The sequence below is a fragment of the Vidua macroura genome, chromosome 5 (genome assembly GCF_024509145.1).
Source record: "Vidua macroura isolate BioBank_ID:100142 chromosome 5, ASM2450914v1, whole genome shotgun sequence".
Lineage (NCBI taxonomy): Eukaryota > Metazoa > Chordata > Aves > Passeriformes > Viduidae > Vidua > Vidua macroura.
Window position 1 is genome coordinate 30,033,629 of NC_071575.1, and position 17,649 is coordinate 30,051,277.

The 17,649-nt window shown below is 44.1% G+C and overlaps 1 protein-coding gene across 3 annotated transcripts in view; it reads right to left on the reverse strand.

Moving 5' to 3' along the window:
- The window catches only part of ITPR2 (inositol 1,4,5-trisphosphate receptor type 2), a 242,810-nt gene extending 230,416 nt beyond the window's left edge, over window positions 1–12,394 (reverse strand). For all 3 annotated transcript variants that reach the window (XM_053978468.1, XM_053978469.1, XM_053978470.1), the window contains exon 1: window positions 12,164–12,394. In XM_053978468.1, the coding sequence (XP_053834443.1) occupies window positions 12,164–12,255 (92 nt within the window). In that variant the 5' untranslated portion in view covers window positions 12,256–12,394. The remainder of the gene's footprint in view (window positions 1–12,163) is intronic.
- Window positions 12,395–17,649: the final 5,255 nt, after the last annotated feature.

Here is a 17,649-nt window from a genome sequence, read left to right on the forward strand (position 1 = left end):
AAAGAGGTCAAAAATTTCTGTCCTACTTTGTCATCTTCTGAGCTGCCCCTTGCCTTCTCATACCTGTGCTTCCACAGCAGAATAACTGATCTTGAGGTCATTCCTAAAGTCAAGTCTCTGCTGAGGTTCAAATACAAAGCAATCCAAAGCTCCCCTCACCTGGATTTTGTGGAAAAATAGATCAGAAGCACAGCAAATATATTTTTGACAGGGCTTGATTTTCCACTCATTTTCCTAACTTGCCTGAACAGTTTTTAATTGCTGCCCATAAAATGTTTCACTTTCATCTGGAAATCATTACTCAAAGTGTCACTAGGAAACCTCTTTGCTTTGACTCCTACTGATGCACCCAGCTCTTTTTCCAGATGGCATTTTTATTATTGCTTCTACCCCCAAGGCTTCCAGTTCTGGTATTACAAATAATATCAATTCTCTCTGGTCTCTTTTCTTTTCTGTGATTGCTTCTTGCACTATGGATCCACACAAATAATGGATCAAATTTACACTTTGGAAGTTGGATCCATCCCATGATACCAGATTATTGCTAGTCAGAAGCAATTATGTCAGTCCTGGAGACTTAAGGGCTGTTTCTGCCATAAGAAAAGTTTGTGATGATGTCAGCTATTTTTTTCATGAGTCATTTGGAAATAGTTTTATATAATCATAGAATCATTTAGGTTGGAAAATACCTCTAAGATCATTGAGTCCAATGAGTCCAAGAACTTGTGAATTCTTGTTTTCCTGAATGTAGGACATATCAAACAGCAGGAGTTTCTTTGATATCAGTTTTCAGAGAAGAGTGCTCAGTGGCACACTCATTTTATTGCGCTTAGGTCAGCAGATTTTCTTGTCTATGACTGATGTTTTTCCCTTGTGTTCTCTGTACTCATTCAAGCCTGTACACCTTGCCCTGATGATACTGAATTTCTTTCTAAGAACTTTCTTGGGTAACACAGCCCCGTTTTTATGCAGCTTTACCAAGCGTAAGCGCTTTGGGTGGTGACTTCTGTTGCTCCACATTGCATAAAGGAAGCAGGATTTTCTCCCTCACCTCCATTACAAATGAAGAACATTAATTACACCTATCAGTCAACGAGGTTCCCCCAATGGGTGAGCGTAACAACAATGCCAGCAAGTATAAGACTCTTCAGCACAGAGTTTTCTCAAAATGATAAATTCTGCATCTTTAGACACATACTTAAAATAAAACAACACAACTTTTGACACATGGAAACCTTAATGAACTAACTAGCTTTGTCACTACTGGCATAAGCCCAGTTACTGTGAGATAAACCAATATAAAAGAATTTATGCATTGAACAGCTTGCCAAATCAATGCTTATAAAAGAGCACTGGCCCAGAACTTGGAGTCTTTGTTTGTATTCCACAATTTGTCAACAACCTTGTGCAAGTGGCTCCTCTGCTTGTGTCCCTTAATCCACTATTTCCCTTCAAACATACTTTAGATCCATGCTTTAAAACTCAAACCAGCACTGTCCCACTTCCAGCTATGCTCAAGGAAAACAGTTCCATTAAGAGCAGCCTAATCAAAGGGAAAGTTTAATCTGGCACAGAAAGGAAATGGATAAAATTAAATCCAGAGTTTGACTCCACCAGCCCTGTGCACAGCACAGCCTCAAATGAGCTGTTACAACCAAGCTTTACATACCATGATTTTACTGTAAACCAGATATTACAGGGGGAGGGAGTGTGGGACATTCATTGGTCCTTGCCTTCAGTGACAGAAAAACCTGTTCAACTACAAAAGTTAATACAGACAAGACTTAATTGCCTGCCAGGTCCTGACCTTGTTTTGTTTCTGCAAGAGAAGCCACTGCTAACACAAACTGAGCAAACCTCTAAGCCAGACTCTGCAGATGCCCAGGGGCCACAGCAGTGCCCTCTCTGAACAGCCAAGTGTCTGCCTCTGAGGGGTTTCTTGATCAAATCGTAATTTACCTTTTAATACTCATGAAGACCAACCCAGGGAAGTAAAATTAGTATCCTATTCAACAGGTTCTTTTAAAAAATTGTCTCATTACATCTTTGCAGTTTGAGTCCACAAATTTGCAGGTGTAGGACCTACATCTTAAATCACTTATACAGGAAACAACATCATGAAGCTTTGCAATAATTTTCTGGGTTACTTTTTCTGAGGAAAATAATATATAGTATCATAGAATGGCCTGGACTGGAAGGGTCCTTAAAAATAATCTCATTCCACCCCCCCTGCCACAGGCAGGAACACCTTCAACTATTACAGGTTTTTCAGAGCCCCATCCAGCCTGGCCTTGGAGACCTCCAGGGATCCAGGGGCAGCCACAGCTTCTCTGGGCAACCTGTGCCAGGGCCTCACCCCCCCCCTCACAGGAAGAATTTCTTCCCACTATCCAATCTAAACCTGCTCTCTGTCAGTGTGAAGCCATTCCCCCTTGTCCTGTCACTTTAGGCCCTTGTCAAGAGCCTCTCTCCATCTTTCCTGTGGGCTCCCTTCAGGCTGAACAATCCCAGTTCTCTAAGCCTTTCCTCACAAGGGAGGTGCTCCATCCTTTTAATCAGTTTGGCCAGCCTGCCACACATAAATTGCTACCTCCTCATCACCAAAATTTTAAAAAATCATTAATTTTTCTATATGTTATTTTGTACTTTTATGATTTAAAGGCAAGGTTATTCTTTATAAAGAACATGCTACAATGATACATAAGGATATCTGCAGAGATACCTGAAAATCTCCTTTGAAGCTTGGACTTCCTGTATTTAGTGAAGTAATCAGCTTTACAGTTCTCACAGCAACATTAAAATCCAAAATACTTATACATCAGTTCAGGACTTTGGAAATCTGTTTGACAGTAAAGTTTGACTTACTAAGTTCTGTCTTCAGCCTAGGAAGCAGTATAGATGTTGCACTACCTAACTTTTATATTGGCAAGCCTGATAGAAAACCTCATTTTACTCCATTGAAATTCCACAAAACTCTCCACTAAACACTGACTTTTCTGCTCTCTGTAAAGAGCCAAGAACACTGAGCCCTGTCAGATTTGGAACAGGAGTTTATGGACTGGCACTCCCACCGGTGCCAGACAGCAAAGCAAGGACAGCGCATTCTGCTGAAACTGAGACCACCTTAGCAAAAACTGATAACCTAAAAAATTGTCCAAAACATCAATAAAAACATTAATAACAGGCAGTTAAATTTTTTCAGTCCATACAGTTTGTTGGTTTGTTTTCCTTTTTTTCTCATTAATAAAGGATTTTTTAAAAACCCAAACTTTCTAGGAAGGCTTTAAACTTTTTTTCTTTGATCAGAAGAATGAAACTTGCTTAGTGATGCATTTGAACATTTTTCAGCAATCACAACTGAACAAAGATCTGCTCTCAGTATTTTCAAAAGTGATATCCAGTCTTTCCTAATACATTGGGTTTGCTTCCTCTCTTTATTTATTGTTTCTGAACAGTAAAAAATTATTAGCCAGAGTGAAAAAGTGACTGAGAATATTTTAGCACAGCACACGAGGGAAAAGCTGAGGATATCAAAAAGTAAGAGAGGTGCAGGAGTTGGGATTTTGCAAATCAGGTCGGGTATTGAGAGATTCAGGACAAAACTATACTGCTCACATCCAACTTTGCTGCCCTCTAAAGCTGCCAAGTTAAATTTTCCACATCACAGTGCTCAACGTGACACAACTACCCAAAATTTACTCTTAAGAACTGGATTACTGTCTTTTAACTGTGGGAAGAAGGTATAAAAAATCTGGGTCTTACTAAGAGTTTAAGCAGTTGTTTCCCTAATTCTGCCTGCTTTCAACTGCCCCTGCAGCACTGATTAACTTGTGTGTGTCAAGTACAGGGAATAAAAAAGCTGTTTGAAATTCAAACAAGCCTTTAAGAGAAAATCAAGATAAGAAGCCTAAGCATTGAATCACAAGAAGTTTCTGTATTTTGAGTTGCATATCAAGAGCCTCGTTTCAGGGTTTGTTTGTTGATTTTCCTTTTAAATGACATTGATTTTTATCTGTCAGAGGTCAAAGAACAAAAACTTGACTACTGTTTTAATATCATACAGAAAAGAGCTGGAGGAAGCTTAACTTGGTGTCAAATCACAGAACCACAGAGCAAGCTGAGTTGGAAGGGACCCACAGTGATAACCACCACATTTGGATATGCTCTTCCAGCCTCCTCCTGCCAGGAAATTCATATAAATTTCAACCCAATACCTTCATTCATGCAGCAGCAATGACCTAAAGGGATATTTCAAATTAATTGCCCAAACCTTATTATGTAAGAAGGTTACCAAGTACCACAAGTCATTATATCTAACTTTTGTTCTTATAAAAAGTATCACAGGCAATCTTAAAACTGCAATTTCTTTCTAAGAAGTGGCATTTTACCTCAGACATTCTCTTGGAGAAGGTCATAGAACACATTCATTTTCCTGGACAAAGTCAAAAACCTTCAGAACAAAAAACAAACAAATATTCAAGTATTTAAAACCTCATCAGCCTTAGCACAGGCCTCAAACATTTGAAATAGCAAAGTAAACAGTGGCAATGGCAAGCTGACTTCTTCCCTTTGAAAATAACAGTTTGTCAGTAGCTTTCAGAGCTGTTTTCTCTCAGCAGGGGCTGCAGATCTCTTGGTAACTGCAACTCCTGCTCCTCTTCAGCCCCACTTCCCTTCTAACAGTTGCTCTGCTCATTTCTCATCCTGAATTCAACACACCTCTCTTCCTCCTTTTCATCATCCAGCAAGGGAGCACTGGAAGGACAGGGGAGGCTGTTTTCCTCACATTCTTTTCTGCAGCCTATAGCCCACTCTTCAGTGTCGTCTTTCCTTTGTTACTAGGCAATGAATAAGAATTGTTTTTAAATCATATACTTTGGAAAACGCTTTATATCTACTCAACAGCAATCAAAACATGCAAACGAATGAGAATAAGAGGTAGACAGAGACTGAGGCACAGAGTCACAAAACCAACAACAACAGCATCAGGACCATTCCTGACACAACTTTTTGGCTACTACAGCAAAAACAGCCCCTCAAAGCCTCAGGCAGTACTTAATATCAGACATGAATAAGTACATTTTAACCCTGTGTTTTTCTTGTTTAACTCTTTTTCCAAAACCTTACCTCACAAGAATGTAATTTCTCAGTTTGTTTCTTACTTGAAGTGAACTGAGGCACTAAAACCAGAAATTTTTACTTCTCCAGAGATAGGGAACACAAAGCAGCTGGACAACTGAAGCTTTCCTGTGACCCACCCCCCCAGGAAAGGAATCTGGAAATCCTGGGAATTGGGATTCACCTCCCACACAGATGCAGGTCAGGTTGAGGGCTCTTGGTGCCCAGTGTCAGCAGAGAGAAGCTGCCCCTGCCAGGTAAAACTGCTGCCCCCCAGCAAGAGGCAGGTATCACGACAGTCCGCAAAGTCTTAGGGAAAAATCCTTCCTCAACTTACACCTGCTAAACCTGGGCAAAACTCCACAGGGGCAGAGAAAGACAAGCCCTCCATGCTGGAGAAGTGGTGCTGGAGAGAGCCCTGAACTCAGGAAGACTCTTGACACAAGACACATCTGCAAGATTCTTGGGGTTTTTTAAAAAATGGGGATAACATGCTTTTTTTGTTTGGTTTGGTGGTTGTTTGGGGGTTTTTGGCTAATCCTGTTCTCAGAAAGGCCACTTTACTTTAAACTTTCCACAGCAAAACATTCAGCTCCAGGCATCTATCCTGGGTCCCAAACATCAAGGTTTAGCACCATAAACAGCTGAAACCAGGACCCGTGTCAGGAAGTGCCTACACATCTACGTAGTGGTGGAACTCCTGGTTCAAGTAATTAGATGGAATCAGATTTACAAATAACAAATTTGTAGGATTTGAAGGTTTAAAGGAATCAGTCATAAGGGGGATTATGTCCTTAACAGAATTAAAATATGCATCTCTGATCAAGTGACAAAACACAGCACAGACAAGGTAAAAAGAAAACCTTGAACTACTGTTAGTTTTCTTTTCTCCATTTTGATACCAAGTGTATCAAAGTGATGGAGGTTCACCCACATCCCTTTTCTGCTACAAGAAGTAGCAGACCTTTCAAAGCAAGCAGAAACCAGACTTTCAAGTGCAGAGGACACGGCTTTGAGCTATTGCCCAACAAACAGGCTCAGGCTCCAGCCGAGCAGCAGCAGCAGGGGAGGGTTCCAAAGACCTCGCCATGCTGTGAAATACCTGGCTGAGCCAAGGTCCATGGGCCCCTTGGGAAACAATCGTCCAGGCTGGCGAAGGCAGAGATTGACTGACTTCTTCCTCTGCAATACTTTTAAAATACAGGGTAACTGTGGTTTCTAGTGACACCAAGAACCATGCACAGGTGGTCTGGTTTAATCCCCTCATTTTGTAAAAGCAAGGTAAAAAAGACGTCACGTCACACAGGTCAAACAATCTCCCCTCTTTTTCCTGACTATTCCCCACATCACCCACAGCCCAGCTGAGAACTACAGAAGTTGTATGTCCTATCTCAATTCAAAAGCCAACTCCTCTATTATTTCCAGTTACCACCACACAGCTTATGGGTAAACTCACTTCCACATCAGTCAATCGGTTGTTTCCGTAACCCCCATTTTCTCTCCAACTCTATTTGAGAATGAGCCCTTTGAAACAAGGATATTACATTTAGGCATACAGCCTCATAAATCATACTGCTGTAATTAAGCCTAATGTTATGTTCTCACACAGAGGCTGTGCTCTGTGAACAAGTTAAACTTCTGAAACAAACCAACTTCCCTGGGGGCTCAGGGCCTGCTGCATTCCCCTGAGGCTGCTTTGTGGAAAGCTTTGTCTCATTGTTTATTTAAAGATGGCACTGCTGTTAGACTATTTGAAACAAGCATCAAAATAAGGTTGTTATAAGAGCTGGAGCGGTGCCTAATTGCTGGTGAGAGTGGATAATTACAGAGGATATGAGCTTTGATGTATGGATTGAATAGCAAGGTATGTGAGATACAGAGGTGTATTTATATGCCTACAATCTCCACTGACATGGCATTTATTATAAGATCAATGAAAGTAGTTAATAATGCATAACTTATTAGTTATCACAGAAAAGAAATACACTGTGCAGCTGAAAAGTGTACATCACTATATATTCAAAGCAGCTGCAGAATTCAGACCAGGGCTGCTGCCTTAGAAAGACAACCAAGAGAACATATTCCTGAAAATTCCAATCCTACACAGTATTTAAAAAAAAAAAATCAGAATCACACAATCAAAACTGTCAAATATCATTGGTTCTATCAATCTAGAGGATAAAGTACATAGGAAACACAACATGCAAGTACTTTTTCCCACAGAAAAGCTGAAATTCATACTCCCGTCCCTCTTTTAGGTATTATTTATCTATGTGTCAGAATCAAATTATGATTAATTCTAGTTATGCCACTCTCACTTTCTTCAGGCTTTTTATTCTTTCCTGACTAATTACCTTTTTCCAGCTGGCACATGAAAGAAGTTTGCTATTTAATTAAAGGACAGATGCTCTGTTCCTTAACCATAGCTTACACATACAGACAGCAGGAGAGAAAGGTTGAAAAAATGAGTGCACTGATGAAAATACTACATTGGTGTCTTGGAAGCATCATCAGTCACTACATCTTTTCTCTTAGCACCATTCCTGAAGCCACCAAGATGACATATTTTAGCCTCTGCTATACTTGCAGCATTTTGATTTATGCTGCTTCTTAAGCACTTTCTACTTAATTTTGTCTCTTCTCAGAGTATGATTGACTCAACCCCTCAGTGAAGTCCAAGTTCAACAACACAACTAATTCACAAAAACCCAGTGAAGAAACCTGAATAAATATGGGTTTTGAGTAAGAAAGTTCCAGCAAGCACTTCCACAAATTAAGAAAGTTGTTCAAGAAAAATCAACATTACATGCAAGGAAATGAGTCCAAAATATTTTACAACACAATTTTTGCTGCTTATTAGAAGTAAGTCTCAACACCCCTCATCACCCAGGGCCATCAATCACAGAGCAGGTGGGTCCTGCTGCATGCTCCATTAACTATGCTCCAGGAGATCTCTTACTGCACATTTATGGAGGTGAGACAGGAATGCAGCTCCCCACAGTAACTAGATCGTCAATCTTTCCTACAGCTGATCCTGGCCATTGTCATTACTTACTTTTCTTTTTTTTCACCTCTCCAGTAAAGAATATTTTCTTCCCCTCATTGTACTGATAGGTGATTAATGCAGTTTTAATTGCTACCATGCATCATTTGAGAGCATTCATAGCCAAAATACCGCGAAGGGTGGTCTCAACACCAGCCTAGGACAATGTGAGATCACTGGATTCATTGCCTGGCCCTGCCACACATGTCCTGTGGGACATAAGGCCTCCCACTGAGCAGAAGCCAAACCACACTAAAAGCTAAAGAAATAAGGGGAAGCCCTACAGAATTAGCACAGTTCAGTAATCCAGTATCAAACCTATCTTGCAATGAAAGAATGCTACCAATGGATGTAAATTGCTTTTCCCAAACATTTTCTCAATTATCAGCTCATACATCCAAAAGCATTCTCATTTTTTAAAAGGAAGGAAGGCAGGTGAGGAAACTCAGAGAGCCTTGAGGTTGGAAAAGCCAGACTAAACATCATCAGCACCTCAAAGCAGCATACAAACCCAGAGGGAGCCCAAAGCCAAGCAGAAAAAAAAAAAAAAAAAAGCAGGGAATTTTTTGGGCTCTCAGTACCTCAAGAATCCAAAGGTCTGCAGGAGCCAACAGGGAATGCTGAGGCCTGAAACCCTCTCCTTTACCATGATCCAGAGGTGCCCCTTTCCTTGTGGGATCCACAGCCTGGAACATTCTCCTGGAGACAGATGTTTACACCTCTTCTTCCAAACCTGAGCAAAACTGCTCTCCTTTAAAATATAGACTGAGGAGCAAGAATTGGAGCAGCAGTGCCCAACTTCCCTGCTCCCATTCCGCCCTACAGCACAAGCCCCAGATGCACAAAAGAAGTTCAGTTTCTCCTTCTGACTAAGAGGGATCAAAGCTGAAAGCAGAGCCTTCATGCTCACATCCAACAGCTGTTTATGGCACTGAAACCATTCAGAGACAAGGAGGGTGAGGGCAAGGACACAGGCTTCTTCCAGATCCCAGAAGTGTTCCAAGCCTTTGGGACCCACTGACAGAATGTAGTTCCAGCAATTCTCTAAGCCTCTTTGTAGAGGGAGGTGTGGAAAGGCACTCCTGCCCTCACCTACCACCTCTCAGCATGCTTACCTGGACACAGGGCCACAGATCCTCTGTCTCATAAAAAGAGATGGTTTATACCTCCTGAACTACAACAGAGCAAGACTTCCAGACTCAGGTTACAGTAGATATCAACCTGGCCCAACACACGATCTGGACACTGAGCATGTGAAAATTTCTGCACTGACAAGTGAGGAAAAAATACTCCAAAATTCAAGGAACAGCCTATGCTTTGAAATCTCCCTCAAAACTCATGTGTTGAGCTGGATCAACCCTTCAAGGAGTGATGTCCACTGATGTGACAGACTTGCCCTGCTTGGAGAGGTGCTGTGCACTTTTTTACCTTATTTATAGAATGGCTTTGCTCATGCTTCATTTAAGAAACAATTAGCCTTTGACGGCTTAAAATAAACAGGACTCTCTCTCTGCTGAACAGTCACTAGCCCTGAGCTGGATTTCAAGTTGTTGAAACAGCAGGAGACTCCCCACTGGGCTCAGTAGTGTAAGAGAGATGCTGGGCAAGCTAACCTTTCAGAACAGCACCCTGAGCAATCCGAGCAAGAGTAATCAAACAAGGACTCCCATAAATCAAATGAAGAAAGTAATCATTCCCAATCCTACCCCACTTCATCCTCACCAACTAGAGGTACCTTTGGAAGGTGAGGTCTCCTCTTTCTAGAGATTTGCAGAGAACCTGCAGGAATGTAGAAGGTGCAGGAGTTCAGCAATTGTTGCACACCAAAAGTGCAGTTTGCCAAGCTTTTTCCCTGAATATAAGAGGTTTTTCTGCCTCCTGTGTTGCTGCAGCCAGTCCAAAGGCAGCAATTGCAATAGCTGGTGCAGATAATGTCACTTGGCATCACAGTTTTAAATTTCAGTCCAAGCTCTTGTACCACCAGCAGAGGGGTCAACATTCCCATTGAGTAGCCATGGGAGTTTTCCACTGGTGACTTCTAGCTTCCCAGAGCTCCTCCACTGCAGCCTCCTGGTTCTGCAGCTGCCTTTACCATGCCAGGGAGCAGGGCACAAAAGGGCTGTACTGAAAAGCCAAGAGAGGTACATCAGCATTCTTGAACTCCTGTCTCATCCCAGGTAGTTTTCTTGAGCTGGGTTTTCCTGGCTAAAAGACAGCCTGGATAGAACATGTTGGCTCGAGCTCACTTGTTTCTTCTAGTAAAGAGCTCCCATGTGCCCTAGGCAAGCCTGGATCCTGGCTTCTCCTCTACAAAACTGGGAGTAAATGTCCTGCCTTAATTCCGGGGGATCAGGGGAGGATCAGCAGTCTGAATCCTGCGACAGGAAGATGCCAACACGTATTCAAGTGACAGCTGTACGTGCACCAGTCACAGCAGGAACATCCATGACACCAGAAGGTGTTCTCAAAAAGGAGGAACACAATGAAAAGCAAAAGCACTGCACACTCAGCTTCCTCCAGATAACAGAACCCAGCGATGAGACATAACAACTCTACCAACCAGCAACAGACCGTGCCAGCAAAAAGAAAGTGCTGGGGAGAACAAGAATAAGAAATAATATCCAGCAATTAATGGCTGCAGAAAGCAAAAGTTTTCAGATGGAATTTAAAGTTGTAAGAGTCAGTAAAACAAAAGATGTGAGACAACACGGGGGAGTCACAGAGAGACGACACGGCAAATTAACATATAGAGGAACACACCATGGAAAAACACTTGTCAACAGATCAAAAGAGTGAACAGCAAGGATTGGATGCAATAACAAGATTTCAAAAAATATAAAAGACCTCGAACACCAGCTCTTTTCCAGTAACGGCAGCACACCAAGTTAACCTAGACATTCATTGTTTGCATTTTCACACCAACAGTATCCCCATTGCAGGGATCTCAGAATACAGGGAGCCTAACACAAACATGGGACCGATACCCAGGCACACATTAACTTGCCCTAGTAAGTTTCACTGCTACTCCGAGGGTACCACTAATATTTAAGCAGATATTTACTAGAGTTTGACCTGCCTTGCCAATCGTGTCACTTACAACCATGCAGTACAGGAGCTGTTTCCAGTGGTAAAGGTTTCAGGACATGCCACAAAGTCACTGAAGCTCCTGCAGCTCTCCTACAAACATCAGAGGGAAGCACTGCGCCCTCCGAACAGGTCACTGCAACCAAACTACAGTATGGTTTTAAAAAATGTATCAACGTAAAGACATATATCGGTGTATCTGTCATTGTGCGCTGAGGCTTTCCCTCATATATTCCAAACGGGTGATTTGAAGTGGTCACTGTTAATAAAAACCTGAAATAAGCAGCGGTTCGGTGAAGTAAAATACATCTTTTCACCTTGCAAAGAGAAAAAGATCACGGGAAAAGCATCCCCTTGAAATTAAGCATCTGATTATAATTATCACTGACAATCAGATTGTGCTGGATACAAACCTGAAATAAAGGGATGGACATTTAACGAGCCGACTACGACGATGAGCAAGAAAGCAAAGGCTTTGTCAAAAATTCTCGGACGGGCAATTAAACTTAATTAATTAATGAATTAAAAGGTCAGCTATAAATAAAGACCGTAGGAAGCCGTTTGGGCAAGGGCAGGGAGCGGGCTCTGTTGCTGCGCTCGGGGCCGGCGCGGGGGCGCAGCCCCGGCAGGAGCCGAGCGGGCATCCCGGCACCGCCACCGGCACCGCCACCGGCACCGCCGCCGGCACCGCCGCCGGCACCGCCGCCGGCACCGCGGCCGGCACCGCGGCCGGCACCGCGGCCGCCCGGGCCCCGCTCGGGAACTTCTATCATCCCCTGCCGCTCCCCATCACTTCCTACTTTCCCCGCTCCGCCGAGCAGCGCTGCCGCCCCTTCCTGTGCCGCCGCCGCCGGCGCTGCCCGCGGGCCGGCTCCGCGCAGCGCGCACGGTTCCGCCGCCCGGCCCCACTCCACTCACCCCAGCGTGCTGATGAACCCATTGACGGAGCCCTCCGCGTACAGGGACACGATGTCCCCGATGTACAGAAAGCTGGACATTTTCTCAGACATTCTAGTTCATTTTCCAGCTGGGTTCCGCGCTCCTCCCCTTCGAGGTGGAAGAAAAAAAAATTAAAAAAAAATAAAATTAAATCAAAGCAAATGACAGCGATCCTTGGGGAAGCCGGGGGCTGAGGCAGGCGGGCGAGGGTCTGAGCGCGGCCCCGGAGGTACCGAGAGAGCTGACAGGAGCGCGGTGCGCGGCTCTGCACGGCCCGGCCCCCACCCGCCTCCCGCCGCTCCGCCCCCGCCCGCCCCTGCCCCGCCCCGGGCAGGAGACCGAGCCCGGGCAGGGCACCGAGCTTCTGGGCAGGGAACCGAGATTCCGGGCAGGCGGCCTCGGCACCCCCGCCGGCCCGGAGCGGGGCTGCGGAGACCCACGGTCAGTGATTCCCCGCGGGCGGCTCCCCGGGGTTGGAAGCCGCGGGGGCAGCGGCTGAGGGGCGCAGAGGCCAAACCGGGGGCGTGAGGGTACGGCGACCCTTCCCCACAGCTGAGAGAGTGTGCTTGGTGTGGTCGCCAAAAGTGTCACCCTCTATTTGATGGCTTGCAAACTTTCAGGAACCAGAGCTCCTGTAGTTAATGTTTTTAATGAGAAGCAGAGCATGCTGCAGTGCTGTGCAGGAGTTCACAGAATCACAGGATGGGTCAGGCTGAAGGGGGCACAGTGGGTCAGCTGGTGCCATCTCCGTGCTCCAGCAAAGCCATTCCAGAGCACGGAGATGGCATCACCAGAGCACAGGGCACAGGATTGTGCCCAGATGGTTCTGGAATATCCCCACTGAGGAGACTCCACACCCCCTCAGTCACTGCACAGGACAGAAGTTCTGCCTGCTGCCCAGGTGGAACCTTCTGGGATCACTCCCTGCCAGTTACTCTGGTGCCATTGCTGGGTCCCCCAGAGCAGAGCCTGGGCCCTGCTCAGAGCCCTCCCTGCAGACAGGGACACCCAGGGCTGAGGGCCCCTCTCAGCTGGGGCTCCTCTCATCCCAAAAGCACACATTTCCATAAGAAAATTACTACCAATTTAACAATAAAAAAAACCACCCTCGATGTAGAGAGCATCTGGAAGCCCTTTGTGCCCAGGCCATTGCAGCCTCCCCACACTCACCAGAGTGGGGCTGCCAGGGCTCCCCCAACATGCCCAGCTGGAAGAGGGCACAGTTGACAGAGAGGCTGCAGGCCATGCCTTGGTGGCCAAAGGGGCTCGAGGGGCTGCACAAAGCCACTCTGCTTCAGTTCACTGCCCAAAACTAAGGACCAGCCCACCAAACCATGCATCCAGTATGGGATGGAAGTGTTCAGTTCCAAGGTAAGGCTATCCCCAGCAGGGGACTCTTATTCTTAGAAATACTGTGCATTCTTTAAACAGAAATGTGATTTTCACTAATGGTTCCAGAAATCAAACTATTTCTACTTTTTATGATTTTTCAGGTGTAATTTACCTAAGACAGCTCTCCAAATTACAAGGAAACTCAGCAATAGTATTTGTTAACCACTGTATTTTTAAAAAAATACTGTTTGGAATAAAAAAAATAATAAAGGGCCTGTTCAAGGCCCTTTTTAAGAAATTATAAGAATTATAAGAATTTAATTATAAGAATTAAGAAATTATAAGAATATTAATCTAGTCACAGGAGTGTGCAGACTGCTGGTAGTGAATAACAAGCTGAAGGTTTCACACTTAGATTTAATCTCTCAGATCTATAACTTCCAATCTTATTGCACTTCCGAGCATAAATTGTTGAGATCAGAAATTATGAGTTTCCAAATTAAAAAAAAAGGGTCTTAGCATCTAGATGTATGTTATGCCATTCTAGAGGTCCCTCTTTTGCTCTTTTATAGTGAATATATTGGATTTGCCACTTTCTTTTGTACCCACTGGGAATCAAAAATGCCAGGAAAAACCCTTCCTATGGAGGCAGGCTGAGAGAGTGGGATTTGTTCAGCCTGTGGAAAAGAAGGCTCTGGAGAAACGTTATAGCACCTTCCAGTTCCTAAAGGGGGCTTACAAGAAAGCTGGAGAGTGACTTTTTTAAAGGGCATGGAGTGATAGGAGAAGGGAGAATGGCTCTAAACTGAAAAGGGGTGGGTTTATATTGGATATTAGGAAAAATTTCTTCCCTGTGAGGGTGCCGAGGCCCTGGCACAGGTTGCCCAGAGAAGCCGTGGCTGCCCCATCCCTGGAAGCATCCAAGGCCAGGCTGGATGGGGCTCTGAGCAACCTGGGATAGTGGTAGGTGTCCTTGCCTGTGGCAGGGGGTGGCACTGGATGGGCTTTGATGTTCCTTCCAACCCAATCCATCCTGTGATTCTGTGTACACACAAATATAGGCCCTAAATCTGACACTTCCCCAGATTACTCCAGGTCAGTCTCCAGGAGTCACCACAGTTGTTAAATCCTTCCTGGAAAAGCCATATGAGGAGAACAGGTGCCAGAGCCCTCATTCAGGAACCGGCCCTTGGATGGGAAAACCAAAGATGAGGCCCTTCAAATTGCCCCAAACAGACGCAGCAAACCCCAAAGCTGGACTAAGGTAAAACAGACCAGAATTAGAAACTGAAAGTCCAAGCAGCACAAGGCAGCAGAGGACAGAGAAGCTCTGGCTCCCTGCCCACGTGCTGACTACGTGAAAAGCATTGACCCAGGGGCCCTCCAGGAGCCACCACACAGAGGGTTCCAGTGTTTTATTTCATGGAAATGTGGTTCTGGACAGCTTGAGCTGAGAAGCAAAGGCTTTACAATGCACTGACAATATCCTTTGCCCTCCTGACCCTGTTTATCTCAGGCATTTTATACCAGGCTCTAATGGCCTAATTAAGACACTTTAACCAGAGCAGTTTCACATTTCCCAGCAGTAAATGAAATCCTGGCATGCTTTAGATCAGTAGGAGTATTCCTGAGAATGAACTTCAGAACTTGGCCAAGCAGCAGGATTGTGTGTCCTTGGTGTGCCTGGGAGCAAAGCCCCATTTGGGACTATTCTCTCAGGAGGGGACAGCTCTGTTGCCTAACACAGGTAACTGAGGCCTTTTGAAATGTCCTTTGGCACCTGAGACATGCCTGTGGGTTGTCAGCAGTGAGGCAGAACTGCTGTGTCCTTGACAGCTCTGCCTGCATGGGGAGAAAGCGGCCCACAGGTTTTGCCACTACAAGAAGGTTAATTCAGGTCACTTTGGAAAATATTTGGCATTTGCTTGCCATGGCAAAGCTGGAAACTGATAGGAGTCCTACACCTACAGTCATCTTTGCTTCTTTCCCCCCACCCTCCCCCAAGGAAATCAAGGCACAGGCTGCATTCCCCTTCACTTCTAGGCTTGTTCATCTTGGCTCAGGCTGGATGATGCCAGCAGCTCAACACAGTTGCCACCTTGTAGCTCTCCAGTGGTAAACATGGAATGAACTGGAAATCTCAATCCAAGCAGGGAAAGCTGTTAACTAAAAATGAGTCCTATGAAATCAGCAGTTTTGCAGAAAAGGTCACATCCCGAAGGCAGTTCATTTAGGCTTCATTTTAAACCTGTGCCGTTGAAACACCCGGATAATCTCACATGATTTGTATGCTCAAAATAAGCCAGCACTTATCCACTTTTGTAGACCAGGTCTTAAACTGGTAGAAAAATCACCCTGGAAAAGCAAATCTGAGGAACCCTTGTTCTTCTTCTCCTTGGAGACAGGAAACATAAGTAGTGACAATCCTCCAGCATTTTCAACAAGTATTAACTCTCTTCTATTAAAAATAATGATTATGCCTCTCTGAGTGCTAGCTTTATGAAGATAGTATCTGGAAAATTTTAATTAAAATGAAAGAGATTTTGTCATAACAAGTCTACATAGAAAAAGATAAAACAGGGCTAGAGATTATAATGGAATATTGCTTCCTTTTTCTGGAGCAGAAATACACCAAATTGATTATTTGGATAAATATGGATATTTTTACTACATTTTTAACCTTGTAATTAGCTGCAGGGTGAAGGTGAGGCTGCTTCATCAATAACTGGGATATATTTTCCATCAGTTATCGTGGGTGATCTTTTGTTCCAAAGCTGGGAGTACAGGCTTTGCTGTGAAACAGGACACAGATGCAGGAATCATCAGCTGGTGCTGACAGACTGCCTGGGTGCACATATTCTTCTGTATATTGTAAAAGTGAGGAAGTCTTCTTTTCTCAATTCTCATTTCTATTCTGTTACTTATTTTCAGAGAAGAAAATATTCAAGCAATTTCTGCAGTGGTACTCTGACATTAAGTCTCTTTATAGAAGCATTGGACTATATTTTAATGCAGACAAATTTAACTTGATGTCTAGGTCCTAGATTTTGATGTTCATTCCAGTGTTGAGGCACAGAGGAGAAGCAGCTTATCCACAGAGAGTTCAACACAAACACCTCATTGCAGCACTGAGCATCCACCTTAGACATGAAAATACACAATATTGGAGAATCCTCAGACTCCAAAAACTCACCAAGTTAAATAGGTCAATGTCATCCTATTCCTGCTCCTTTTCCACCCCTCACATCTTAGGAAGATGTCTGAATTTCCTGCTCACCTTGTCTAAACAGGGGAGGCTCCTGACAGAAGCTGAGCTTTTTATGCATTTGAAAAGTGTCTGATTGGAAAGGTTTTCATCTCACACCTACACAGCCTTCCTGCTGGATGAAGTTACAGATACATGGTCCACTCCAGGGAAGCAAACGGAACCAACCAGAGGTTTATACAACAGGCAGCATTGATGTTTTCTTGAGAGCAGAGGATAGTGCTTTCCAGCTGCAGGGGAAAAGGGGGAAGAGAAGAATGCCTTTAACTGTTTTAATACAATAGATATAGATGGGAGCAGGCCAAAATCCAGGCAGGCACCCCAGAGCTTTAGCATGAAGCTATATGAAAGTTTGGACTCAAAGCTTTGGGTTTGTTTCTTATCTTTCTAATAAACAAGGAAAAAAAAATAAAAAAGAACAAACCATTGCAGACATTTTGATATTTAAAATCCAACTCTGATTTTATAAGCCCATCTGTAGCTGGAGTATATTTAATAAAGTTATCTCAAGCAATGCACAATTACCAGCTTACTTGAGGAAGGCCTGGTTTTTCAAGACCAATGAAGTTTCCCACAGCAGCTGAAGACACCCATTACCTTGTGGATATATTTGAGCCAGCCAAGCTCTTCCCTGAGCACAGTGGCATTTCAAAACAGTGGGATGTATAAAATCAGTGTGACTTGGCCCACGGGTTGGATCAGAGAGCTCCAGAACACCTCATTTTGACAGTACCCGCACACAGGAATTGATTTACTGCTGGTAGAGCTTTGTTTTACTTTGCCTGTAGCAAACGTCAGAGCAGGAGCTGATTTCTTGAGAGATAGCCAGCTGTGGGGACTCATTTTGCCTTTTTTCTGTTTGTGGGAG